The sequence below is a fragment of the Hemicordylus capensis genome, chromosome 1 (assembly GCF_027244095.1).
Source record: "Hemicordylus capensis ecotype Gifberg chromosome 1, rHemCap1.1.pri, whole genome shotgun sequence".
Taxonomy (NCBI): Eukaryota; Metazoa; Chordata; class Lepidosauria; order Squamata; family Cordylidae; genus Hemicordylus; species Hemicordylus capensis.
Genome location: NC_069657.1, coordinates 415,150,258 through 415,164,515, shown reverse-complemented (window position 1 = coordinate 415,164,515; position 14,258 = coordinate 415,150,258). Strand labels below are relative to the sequence as shown.

At 40.4% G+C, this 14,258-nt stretch overlaps 1 protein-coding gene across 1 annotated transcript in view; it reads left to right on the top strand.

Moving 5' to 3' along the window:
- Positions 1 to 14,258, top strand: part of SPATA17 (spermatogenesis associated 17) — a 139,359-nt gene that overhangs the window by 87,661 nt on the left and 37,440 nt on the right. Inside the window, 2 exon segments of the mRNA XM_053309011.1 lie at positions 4,157 to 4,305; positions 12,970 to 13,102. Of these exon segments, the coding sequence (XP_053164986.1) occupies positions 4,157 to 4,305; positions 12,970 to 13,102 (282 nt within the window).

Sequence of the window (14,258 nt, the reverse complement as noted above, 5' to 3'; positions counted from 1 at the left end):
GTATGAGCTCCTGTAAGCATGAGCTTTCCATTCATTTTAATGAAGGATACGGCTCCACATTCCTTTGGATGTGTGGAGGTACCCTCTCTATTGAAATTAATGGGAAGATACATGCAAGTGGCAAAGACACCTTTGTACATTTAAGAGATTGCTGGATTGTGGCAACAGAGCACAATTCAGCACACAGTTAAATGTCCTTGAACTCCCTTTACGATCTGAATGATTTTCTGTGTGTTGGATTATGCCCATAACACCAACATATGGCACAGAAGCAACATGACAAGAATTAAGGGATACTTTATAATAAAAAAGCAATGTCAGTCTTGTTTTTCCCCCACTGTATACATGTATTCCCATTCTGTGCTTTGAGTCTACAATCACCTAAATAAGGTCATGATTAATTCTTTTTTTCATTTTATGTTCTTAATTGCAAATTTCCCTTCTCAAAGACTAGATAACATAAGCAAATAACATGTGTTGTTGGTTTTTTTGCATCAATTACTTGGTTGCACTCATTATTCCTGTGAAATGTAATACCCTTTTTATTTCTTTTTTATACCCTTTAAAAGCCTGTAGTGGTTCCAGTAAAATAAATTTGTTCTTGGCATATTCAGTCTAAAAGTGAATCAAGGAAAGAAGGGGAAACTCTTGCACAAAGCATAACTGCTATGATTATTTGCTTCCTTAAGGGATTTTTCTCCCTGGAGGCCTGGCAACTGGGGTGCTATGCCTTTAAAAAGTAAAGTTCCAATAAAAATCCATTAACAACTTTCAAATATAGCAATCCTCCTGTCCAGCTGTGAAAAGTACTAGATGATACTTATTTGCCATTTGTGTTATTTACGGTCCATGACTTTTATGGTAACTGGTTCCTATTATTGGTTTCTATTAATGTAAAACATAAGTGAACATAAATGAGGCGTGAATCATTTCTTTTTATTAGCCCTGCAGTCTTCACTCAGTTCTTGCAGTAACTCCAGCTGTGACTTGTTAGTGATAACCTATTTAAAGAAAGAGATCCTTCAGAATAAGAGGCATGATTAGGATGTTTGCTCGCCTCCCTTTTTAAGATTGTTTCAGGACTTCAGCACTAGAACAACAATGGTAAAAGGAAAGTAGGCTGTAATTAGCAACTCAGCAAAAGACAGAACTGCCTGTAAATTGTAATGAGTTATGGTACTAATGTTGCTCCTGGTGAATTTGTACTGATTACTACCTAAAAGTAAGAGGTGATATAAGTTTACAATGCTGGATAGCATTGTCTTTTGCCATATATCTATGGTCTAGTTCTTTAAAACAGCAGATTAGGTGATAAACTGTGCCTGTACTAGACTAGTTCAGATGGTAGGTGGGAGCTCAGATGATAAAATGCAGATATATAGATACAGATATAAATCTCCTACACATAGATATAGATATAAATCTCCTTCACATAGAAAACTAGCATGTCAGGGAGATAGCTAAGTTAGGACTCTTTCCCCCAATATCCAGAGAACTGGAGGGGGATGCAATCATGTATTTTGAAACATGAGAGTCCAGATACTGGTTTACCATCTCATTTGCCATTTGTGAAAAGTGGCTGTGCAGTACAATCCTATGTACGTCTGCTTGGAGGTAATTCCCATATGTTCAATGGGGTTTGCTTCCATGTATGTGTGCACAGGATTGCAGCCTAGGTTATTAAAGGGAAATAAATGTATTGAATATATATTTTTTGAATTTTTATTTAACTTCAACAAATACAGTACATGTGTAAAAACCGTACAGCAATGGAAAAGAACAAACAAACAAAAATTGAATATAAGCCAGAAATTAAGAGCCATTTGAGGTTATACGCAAGTCCAGTGTTAAGAAGGGATTGTCAGTTGCTGAGCATGCAGGTACAACTTGATAAGAGACAACTGAAAACAAATTCAAGAAAGAACATCATTCCAAAATTTGATTTGAGTGGATAGAGGATTACAAACTGACCATCCCTTATTGACATATTCAATAAATGGAAACCATATTTCCAAAAACTTGTCTTGTTTTGTTACTCCTCTAGCTACCCTGGCTTGATGGGTTAGCTTTTTGGATAATGTGATCTTTCAGACCCTATTGAACCAATTTTCAGTGCATAGACCCTTTGAGGATTTCCAGTGTTTAGCTACCTCTATCTTGGCTGCTTCTAGCAGCAGAGTTATTAGATCTTTATGAGGTATATCTTTGTGAGTACTTCTGTAAACTGATAAAGGTGCTAACACTAGATCAGGCTGAAGATCGAGCTGGACTATTTCAGAGATTATATGAAAATTTTTCTGCCAATAGCCTTTTACGTATGGGCAACCCCACCATAAATGAAGGAGAGTACTTCTGTTTTTACAACCCCGCCAACAAAATGGGGAAGATGTTTTGGTGATATAGTGCATCTTGATTGGAGAAATATGCCATCTATGTACAACCTTTAATGTTGCCTCCCTTATCTGGGCTGATGTGGTTCTAAGTGGTTGTCTCAGCCAAATTGCTTCCCATTCATTATCTTCAAGAGAGGTTCCTAAATCAGTTCCCCATGTTGCTTTCAGCCCTCTCAAGGAACCATAGGATTTGGAGATGAGGGTATTCATCTCTGACCCTAACCCTGAGCCATTTTGGAAGGGCGGTATATAAATCAAATCAATCAATCAATCAATCAATAAAATAATAAATAAATATTGTATATAAATGAGGCTATCCCCCTTGTTTTGTTAGTTGGTGAGACACACAAATTTTCATAGATAGTCAAAGATCTAGTAGCCTCTCCTTTCTGTAGCAACTTGGATGCAAATGACTGGATTTGAATTTTCTGCATCCAAGTAGCTTGGTTGCCAATCAGCATAGTATCATTGAGCCCCTGGTGGCGCAGTGGTAGAACTGCTGCCCTGTAACCAGAAGGTTACAAGTTTGATCCTGACCAGGGACTCAAGGTTGACTCAGCCTTCCATCCTTCCGAGGTCAGTAAAATGAGTACCCAGAATGTTGGGGGGCAATATGCTAAATCATTGTAAACCGCTTAGAGAGCTTCCAGCTATAGAGCGGTATATAAATGTAAGTGCTATTGCTATCACGTTTAGCTTCTGATATTGGCTTTATTTTTTCAATAATGTCCTTCAGTCTGTAAATCCCTTTTGACTCCCACTTCTCAGATTGTTGATATTTGCTTGCGTCTGCAAACACAGGATGATCTAAAATAGAGAAGAGTGGTGAAGTGGGTGGTACCAATTTCTTAGCCCAGGGATGCCAGATGCTCAATGTGGCGGCCAAGAACTCAAACCTGATAAGTTACTCAGACCTATAATTTAGCTTCAGTAACCTGTTAATGTATTTGATATTTAAAATATATTTAATATGTAGATTATTGTCAGAAAATCTTGAGTGTAAGCCAAATAATTGTTAGGTTTAACTTTACATTTTAAAAAAAACCTTTGAAAGAGAAATAAGCCTCTTCCTTTTGTGTGTGTTGATTAAAGTTTCATAATTTTAATATATTTGAACATCCTTCCAGTAACTTTACTCATTGTTCAAATACAGTGGATTTTTAACTGGTTATTTTATAATGTGTGTTTAAGTATTTTAGAGTTTTAACGTGTGTGTCTGTGTGTGTCTGTGTGTGTGTGAATTTCTACATTGTTCTAATAAAACATACAGGAGACTTGAAAAATGATATATAATGATTCTGAAATCTGAGAGCTTTATATTTTCCTTAGGTATAGATCTGGGAAGAATGTAGTAGGGAATAGTATTTACAGCAAATTATTTATTTAATCCTCCAACCCTTTATAAGGGACCTGGTTTTAGTTATGGAGAATGCATAATAGTGAAATCCGTGCCTGGTTCTGTCTCTCCTTCTGGTGCTTTAAAGACATGTTATCTCTCCCTTTATGTGATCTGTGTCTATCTGAACAAAGTGCTTTAGCCATGAGGTTAATTAATCATTAATTTAACTGTAGTTCTGATGTTGTAAGCCATCTCAAACTTATATTTCTGAGCTAATATAAAATGAATGAATGAAAGACGAAAGTATTGTCACACTTTCCTGCTTCTCTACAAACTTCTTTATTAATGATAGCCTGCAAATTAAAAAGAAAACAAATATGAACAACTCCAGTATAAAGCATATATCTTCTCCTGCATCTACTAGGGCCCTTTCCGTGATCCTGCTGAAGTACTGCAGCAACGTTTCAAGCCTCTGGAACCATCCTTGAGACTGACAGCGTCAAATACTTCACTAAGGAATGCAAGAGAGAAATATAAACAAGAAGAATGGAGAAACCGTGTGCATGATGATGTGTAAGTTCATTGTTTTTATTTGCATTCTCAGTTTACTGTGCAGCTTCTTTTGATTACTTTTACTGCACGTGACGGAAACAAAGAAGAGGTTGATTTCTGAAAAGTGAAAAAGCGACAATTATGTGTGAATCCATCTAAATATAGTGGCTGACATACAGTGCGAGGAGAGCCTGCGTGACAGAACTTCCCAATTAACTACACTGTTGCAGGGGGAAGTGGCAATTTTTGATACTTACCCTTCCCTAGGAAGGGCTGCACAACCCTCATGGGCATTATTTAGGGTGGCACATAGGGCTTTCTGGGGAAGGGGAGGGAATCAAAAACTGCTCCTTCCTCCAGCACCTGTGCAGTTAGTTGGGAAGTTCTGTTAAGCTGTTTTCTTGCTGCACTGGTGCATCCTTGCTTTGTATGTCAGTCATTATTTCTTAGACCAACATTCTCAAATTCTTGGGCCCAGATCTAACAACTATGTAAACTGAAGTCCTTGGATTACAGCCTGTTTAGCTCAGATGATACCAACAGGACTAAATCAGATTAAATATAGGTCTATTTCAGTTTGATTTGTGGATTGGGCTTTCATTTTATAATAATCTCACTTACAGGGCTGTTGTTATGGTGGGCTGACTGGGGCGATTGCCCCCAGCTCCCTGCTGGCACAGGCCCCGCTCTGGGCACACTGCAGCCTGCCCTGCTCTCCCAGACCCAAAAATGTATCTTTCCCCCGCAGCACAAGCCAAGAGCCGGCCTTTTTTAAAGCACCTCGCAGGCTTGCCTGCCATTGAAAGGCTCCCTGAGCTTCTTTCCTCTCCCCTTCCACTTTTCAGGTGTTCAGCAGGTGGTTGTGGGTGGGGCTTCCAGAGAGGCCTCTCGCTTCCGGCTTCCCTGAAGCTTTCCGGTGCCGGCTGGCAGGCAGACTGCCTGCTGCAGGCAGCAAGGAAGGAGGCAGAGTGGCCAGTGCTTGCTGCCCATGCCCACTACGGCGCTGTTCACACGCCCTGCCCTGCCCAACCTGTGCCTACAGACAGCCGGACTCCTCAGACCTCGTAATGGAAGTAGAAAGTGATTTCCTTTTTGTGGTTGCCCCCGCCCCCGCTTTGAATATTTATGGAATGGCTTGCCATTGGGCTTTGATATCGGGCACCCATGTAGGGCAGATTGGGAAGACTCTGAATATTTAATTTGAAATGGAGTGGGAAATCTATTGATTTTTATTTTAAATGTTTTTTAAAAAAACATTAAAAGGTCCCATAAGTGACTTGTTTCATGGCAGAAAATTACAAAAATGTCTGGACCTAAAGCCCCGCCCCACCCGCCCCGCCTTAGACCATCATTCCACACCAGCAAGAGCCACTGGAGCGATGCTGTGCTAGGGATGGATAAGTCCAGTTACTCTCCCTCTGCTAAAAGAAGGTGACATACTGTCCTAGAAAATTAGACACTCCTGGCCAAGAAATAACTCCACGAACTCTTCCATTACACACAATCTGAGCACCTAGTGGATTTCCACAGTAGCCTGTAGCCTGCCTCCTTTCTTGCAATAATATTTTATTCACTCTGGAGACATCTGAGTTTAAAAGTAGCTGTTGTGTGAACACAATGACCAGCATCCAGACCGATGCTGCATGCACAAAATAACATTTTGTGCATCAAGGAAGGGGCAGCCTGTAGTCCTCAGGGACATATTTTCAGAGGGCACAGAGGGCTGAAGAGAGAAGGGGGAGTTGGTGACAATTGCATCTCTCTCATTGCATATACAAAACATTATTTAGTGCATGCATTGTTAATCTGGATGCCAGCCAGTATTTCTTATATCAGCATTTCCAAATGTCATAGGCTGTGATCTGACATCTAGTAATTCTGTACCACCCCCCAAATTAGATATTGGTACATACATAGTCCAAGGCATCCTGAGTGTTTTACAAGTCCAAAAGTGAGACATATTTCATCTAACAGATAAAACAGCCATTAAGCTTACTCTATAATTGACAGCAGACTAGGGCTAGTACGGAGCAAGCAAAACTGCACATGGGATGGCCCGTTGGGCTGTGGAGATTTCATTTCCCCTTCACATGCATGAACCAGCCTTGGGGAGACCTCCAGAAGCAATGAGGAATGTGCATCTAGGCTTTCAGAATGCAAACTTCAATTACTAGACAGATATATATACTCATGTTTTCTGCTGGTGCAGTGCTGACAAAGTACCAGACTCAGGATTCATATCTGCATTATACCCCATTGATGACTAAATAGTGAAGAAAGAATTATGTTTGTAATCTTCCCTGCAGTGGCAAAAGGTCCAGAGGGAGATGACCTGCCCATTTGCTACTGCATATGTATATCATGCCTAGCAACCCAAACAATTATTGATGCTATCGGCTTCCACAGAGCCAATCACCCTTTTCAAGGGGCAGGGAGCCTAAATCCATCAATGCGATTTGGGAGAGGGGTGGAGAGTCAGAAGGTATGAGCCTAGATTTGATCTATCAGCCTTCCCCGATAGGTGATCAGTTGGTGTCAAAACACCGTAGTTCCCAGTTCATTGTAGGAAACTGCACCCATGGCCCCAAGTACTGATTGGCACATCCAGTCCTGGGAACTATGCACACAGATCCAATTTGCCTGCAGTGTTCAGTCCAGCAGGGTATGTGCAGGCAGAAGTATATTCCTGGCCCAACGTGATTGGGGTATTTGGGGTTGGAATGTGAGAGTTTGAAGACAGTTGTTGTGGAAATGGGCACCAAACGTTATGTCTTACAAATCTAACACATCTAAAACTTTTTCCAAGTTATGTTTGTCATATGCTTTGCAACTTTAGCAATTTGCATATTTTCTGGACTATTATTGTATTATGATAAACAGGGATTATCATATATTTTCAGATAATGTTTTCTTAACAATTCAACTTCTATTTGTAACTCTTCCATTTATTTTAATTACTAGCACAGTGTGCAACATTTATTAATCAGCAGAGCCTTTTTAAGTTAAAATACTAAATTAGCTAACCCCATTAACACAGAATACTCCAAACAAGCAGTAATAGGAGAGGTAGTTACTGTGCAAATCGTATTATACATGCGGGTGCTCTAGGGCACAGTTAAGCATGATTACCCTCTTTTGATCCAGTATTCCTCTGCCTCTTCTAGCTAATTTCCAGTGGAAATTTACAAAGTGGTGCCTTCATTTTTCCAGCTTAATTTTTTCTAATGAAGTTCTGGTACTTTATAACACTGGGGATGTAGATAATAAGTCTGTATATAATTAAGAAGTTCTAGAATTTGTCTGCAAAGAAGAGGTCTCTGTTACTTTTGCTTTAAGCAAGAACTAGGCTGGCATTTTGTCTGATGCTTTTACTTCTGTTGCAGACTGGGATTAAATCAAAACAGCCCAGTGATTCTTACTTTTATATCTGAAAACATGATGTGTATGGTATACCAAACTAATAACTGGGATATAGCCTATGTACTACTACATAACAGTTTAAAACAGTAATTCTCAAACATAACGTTGAAAGACATTGCATTCAGTGTTCCTAGTTATAGTAGATATTTCCTGTTTCTTTTTTTTTAGCATGCAGGGGTTATTGCATGAAATTTTGTCACACAGGGGAGCTGAATAAAGAAAGCCATTAATTTATCATAGGAACATAGGAAGCGGCCACATACTGAGTCAGACCATTGGTCTATCTAGCTCAGTACTGTCTTCACAGACTGGCAGCAGCTTCTCCAAAGTTGCAGGCAGAAATCTCTCTCAGCCCTATCTTGGAGAGGCCAGGGAGGGAACTTGAAACCTTCTGCTCTTCCCAGAGCGGCTCCATCCCCTAAGGGGAATATCTTACAGTGCTCACACTTCTAGTCTCCCTTTCGTATGCAAACAGGGCAGACCCTGCTTAGCTAAGGGGACAAGTCATGCTTGCTACCACAAGAAGGGAAGAGGTGCTTTCAGAATTCACACACACTTATGGTGTGGTTTGGCTTTGTTTTTTGTTTTAGATTGAGCTCTTTGGAGACAGGGGACAGGGATCCATCTTTTTAATTTATTATTTATCTATGTAAACTGCTTTGGAGACTTTTGTTGATAAGTGGTATATAAATGGTGGTGGCCTCCATGGCTGGTTATCAGGAGTTAGCAGAAGTCTGTTCCAGGCTGTTGGGGGCAGAGATCCAGGGAAGCTGGCTAGCAGTCTGGATGCAGAGAGAGAGAAGCATGGTCCAAAACACAGAAGACTGAACTCCTGAAAAGGCAGATAAGGTCCTGAAGGGCCAGAGACAGAAGTACAGTCCAAAAAAGGCAAGAAGGTTCTAAGGAGACAGATAGGGATCTGAAGCACTAGAGACAGGGGTTTACAGAACCAGACAATAGGTCAAGTTATGTAGAAGGCATATCCGGATCAAAGGGGATAGAAGCAGGAGCATAGCTGAGAGCAGGCTGGTGTTGAGATCTATGGCCGCAATACCAGGGTTGATGGATGGGTCAGAAGTGGGGACAAGGTGAGGTTGGGCAGGAATCACAACTCAGGGCAGGCAGGCAGTAAAAGGGGGTTGGCAAATGAGCAGATTCTACACACTTGAGACAAGTTGCTTAGAAAGAGGAGCAAACTCTGAGGCTCAGACTTTATAGGGCCTGGTAAACTTGGATTGGGCAGTGGGATCAGCTGATCATGTCCAGGTATGCTGCTACTGCACCCTTGACCTACAGAGCTTAGTCTTTCAGGCTTGCCAAGGAACTAGAACACTGATGGTGCAAGAAGAAAGGTACCAGAGCTTGGCTGTTGAAAGCCCTGGTTCAAGGCTCAGTTCAATCCAGTGCCTTAAACTAATTGTGCATCACTGCCACTATTTTACGACTGCAGTATTAATCCATGGTATAGCAATTCCTATCTTGTTTTCCTCTGACAAGATTTACAGGATTCATCACGGTTCCTTCTAGTGACGGCCTGCACAGTGTACGACTCACAAAATTAAATACAGCCTACTGGCCAGGTATGGTGATATACCAGGAAGGCTAGATACTTTTCCTGTTGTGCTGCCTGCCTGAAATTGCAAAAACAGGGAGATTGCTCAAGCATCCAGAAAACTACAGTAGATGGACAGAGGGCTACATTCAGCTTGGTGGGTCACAAGTTGTGCAAGCCTAGTCCAGTGTGGGGCGATGCCTGCTGGCTCTATGTTTTCAGTATACATTATACTTCCCTTTCCCAATGGTATAAGTGAAACATCTGAGCAGTACACCATATTGCCATTACCATCAGAGCTCTGCATCTCATTAGAGATCTCTGGACAAGTACCATCTATAAAAGAGTGACATTATTCAAACAAAGGACCGATATCCCACTGTTGTAGCTACGGTAGTATCCAGTACTGAGCTGTTCTTTCTCAGGGCTGTTAAGCCAAATTCCAGAATTTTCAATGGGATTTCTGTGGAATAATTTCCCATTGGGGGGGGACGGGACGTTCATCTTACTAGAAGTTTAAAACACGTTCTTGGTCAACATCACCTATATTTTTGAGCTGCCTACTTTTAAGCTCACCTATATTGGGCAGCAGCGATATAGGAAGATGCTTAAAGGGATCATCTCAACTGCGCGGGAGATGGCAATGGTAAACTCCTCCTGTATCCTACCAAAGAAAACCACAGGGCTCTGTGGGCACCAGGAGTCAACTCCGACTTGACGGCACAACCTTACTTTACCTTTAAGCTAGAATTAAACCCAACACCACCAGCAGAATTGTTTTTATGTGGTCTCTCTACTACTATGAATATTTATATACTGCTCTTCAACCAAAGTTCTCAAGGAGGTTTACATAGAAAAATAAATAATACATAAATAAGATGGTCCCCAGTCCCCAAAGGGCTCACAATCTAAACAATCTCTCTGCTGTGGAACAAGTTCCTTATGACCTACTCTGAGAACTTTGATTTAGTCTCAAATGTTATACAGGGAGGTCTGAGCTGCCTATACCCATCTAAAGCCCAGCTCAGGTGATTGGCTTTATCACAAGCTTTAAATATAGTACATATGCCATTTTCATCTGATTTTCCAATATGCAGGCACTGGGTCAGCCAATATAGAAGCCTGTCCATTATATAACTTACTGTGAATCACAAAATGTAATTAGTTCATGAAACCCCCTACTTCTCTAAACATTTGCAATATGTGTTTCCATTCTGGGCTATTCCCCTGTTTGCTTTTATTATAAAAATGCAAGTCTCTCCTGGAATATAAAGTTAAGCTTAATTTCTACAAATAATATGGTGTATGTGTGTTTCAGGAGCATTGTCTCTGATGTTTCCTAATCCTTTAAGAATGCATTTCTTATTATAGAAATATTTTTTTATTTTTTTTAAATACCTTGTTCCAAGTATGAAAGCTATCCTAAATTCCATGCATTCGTGGGCAAATTCCTAAGCTACTAGCCTTGTCATTTCAGTCATCGTCCAATCCCTGGAGAGAGCCAATTTTCTTTCATGTCTGAACAAAAGAAAAATGTACTATTAAAATGCAATTCAGAAGTGATAAAAACTGTAAGTGGAGCAGCCGGCTTTCAGCACCTCCTATGTATACTCAGGGACATTGGGGCCACATTAATTTTTGTGTGTGTGATGTCCATCCCATGTGCAAATTAGCCCTCGAAGTGCTATAATCTGTCTTATATGAGAGCCACCTGTCCCATGAGTATATACATGCTTCCGTAGCTTTGTATAATTTAAAGCTCTGCTACTTCTGTGCTTTTGTTTTGTTAATTTTCAAGAGCCTTTGGTTTGGAATTCTTTATGGGCAATTTGACTGGCCAGATGCTAATAAAGACCAATTTGTTTCTCCACAAGGAAAGTTTATTGATATAATTTACTGTTGATAAAATATTAATTTCTTCCAATAAAGGATTTTAAAATAGAATTTAGCAAGGTAGTTAAAATAAGGAGACTAATTCTCTTTAGGTGCCTGTACAAAAGTTTTACATAGTAATTAAAATCTTAATATTGTTAGTCCTTCAAAAAAAAATACTGTTTCTTTTTTTAAAGTCTTTTGTTTTGTGTACTTTTCTGTTTAGCATCTGGGGAAAATAACATTTTTATCCTTCCTTATAACATCTGGGGACAATAACGCCTTTATCTGCTCCTACAGACATTTATCATTTTAGCGATCTAATCATTTAGGGTGTGATTCCACTTGGGACTTCTGTTATTTCATAAATGAATTTACTCCCAGGGAGGACATAGGTATATGTAATTGCCCTTCTACAGGCACTATCGTTATGCCATCCTTTTTGATACCCCACTCAGTGAGTAAGCAACTGCCTTTCTCCCCTTAGCGAAAGCTTCTCTTTTTCACATAGTTCGCCACTGTTAATTAATTATTTATTGATCTGATACCAGTCAAAACAACTGTAATCCAAATACATTTATGGCCTAGTTCTTAAAACCTAACAGCTCCATGGTTGGACCTGTGGAAATTGCCATGTTCATCTGGTTAAAAAATGCAGATTTTTAGATTTAGAGTACAATGGACAACAAATACTGAGAATGTGAGAACATAAATTGACAGTTTTTGCTATCTTATGATGGCTAATGGCCATCACTACCTTCCTGTGACAGTGAATTCCATCATTTTTTGCTCCTGGCACCACCTTTCCCACAGTTTTAATTGTGGCAGCAGTAGTCCTATGGTTCCGAGTGGCTGGTGGCTACCATTTTTTCTCTCAGAAGTCCCTAGAGTGAGGGCAGGAAATATTTCTCTCCCTCTGATTGAATGCAGAATGATGCTCCATCATCATGTAGTGTTGTTCTGCAGCCTGTCAAAGTGAGGATAATGCCTTGTGTCCAGTGGCATAGCAAGGGTAGAATGGGCCCCTGTTTACTATCATGGGCAGGCTCTGCACTCATGGTGGCACACACCTATGGGCCGCTATTGTTGGGAGAAGCCACTGAGCTCCCCACTCCCACTGCTGCTGCCGGTGACCACTGCCGCTGGCACCAGCCATCTCCTTCTGCTGCTCATCTGGCTCTGCCCATCCTTCTTCTATCAGCTGGGCTCCCAGGTGGCCAGCACCAGCGGCATCTGCAAGTGGCCAGTGGCAGCTGCAGCAGTAGCCTTGGCCAGAGGGAGGGGGGAGAATGTAGTCTGGATGCTTGGTAGCTCCCAAATGGAGAGCATGATGGGAACCCATCTGCTCTATTACAGCTCCGCCCTTGCTTGGATCCTGACTCTAGGGACAACTGGGAGGAAAAAATAACATGTTAGCTACTGGGAGTCTCAAAATGGTGGTAAATTGGCTAGCATCCCCTTTTGTGCCCCCTCTAAAAATCCCCCAAATGACCCCAACTTTGTACCCTGAGAATGGGGTGGTGAATTTTGGCTTAGTTTTCTTCAGAATCATTCAACCAGGAAGTAGGCCATACCTCAATTCTTTCCATTGAGAGGATGGAATTTTATAAAACAATAATTGTGCAATTCACTCAGCCATGCTACAGAGATCAGAAGGCCTAGTTAAGAAATGGAGACTGTCTTAAAATGCATTCATTAGCTATATGGCGTCAGTGATAGATGGTGACTGCACAAAAGGGCTATAGGGTGACAAATGCTTCCCATATTTCATTTTGTTCCTGATTTGAATGACTTGTAGTAGAAGAACGATAAAGTAAGCATATCTATGTTTTACCTTCTAGGTTTTTGCCATTCTCATACAAAATACCTGAAAAGTATGTCCCATCAATGCAAAGAGCAAGTCAATATGGTCAGTCAGATTATGGACTCAAACACTTCCGGGAACAATACCCAAAGAAGTGGGTAACAAAGAAGGTAAGCTGTACTGGAAAACCAAGCAAAGTTTCAGTTTTCTAGACTTTTTAAAAATATCAAAATCAATCAAATCCACTCCACTGAATCAATTTGCACTGCAATGACATAAAAGCTCACTGAAATTATTGGGAAACTATACAATGATTTCAGTAAGCATTACATGAGAGTAAAGTATGAAATAAAAATACATGAGAGTAAAATATGACACATAGTGAAGGAATTTTTCTTCAGTGTATTTCAAAGACTATGTATTTCATAGAATAATGCAAGGTGAAAATTGTTAAAAGCTTTGCAAGAGATTGAGTTTTGAAGGATTTTCTTTAGGATCTTGTAACAATTGACATTGGATAAATATTGGCATTGTTATTTTTGGAATCTGGTTATAGAGACTGTATTCAAAACAACCTGTGCTGCCCAAAAATATGACTATGAGGGCCGTGCAGGCCTCAGGGACATATTATTGGGTGGCTCTGAGGGCTTCCTAGAAAAGAGGAGGGAGTCAAAAATTGCTGCTACATCAGTGCAGTTATTTGGGAAGTTCTCTTGGATTGCTCTCTCGCTGCACCAGACTGTATCCTTGCTGTGTATGTTGGCCACTGTTTTTGAAATATTGTGTAGACTTTCAGATTTCCACCCCCTGCTGAAAGAATATGCAAAATAGTTTTGTAAAATACTTACCAAGTACATGTATGTACTTACCAAGTACATGTATGTAAAGATACCTGCTATCCTTGTTGTGCAAGAGCTGGAGCAACTGGTCAGCTATGTGATCTTCTCACATGGGTGCATCTTTGTTCATTGCACTAGTGCAATGTTAGTCTGAATGTCAGCTAGTATGTCCAGATCTGGAATGAAAAAACCCTTTGAGTTCCATGTATGTATTGTTGCCAGATATCCAGAATGTTGGGGGCAATATGCTAAAAAATCATTGTAAACCGCTTAGAGAGCTCCGGCTATAGAGCGGTATATAAATGTAAGTGCTATTGCTATTGCTATTGCTATTGCTATTGCTATTGCTATTGCTATTGCTATCACTGTGCAGAGTCCAAATTATTGGCTTGTTCCTGATCCTGGCCAGTCTCATATCATGCTAATGATACAGAGGGTGGTCAGGATTGTGTCAAGCTGATAATCGTTATCAGCTTGATGCATCGGG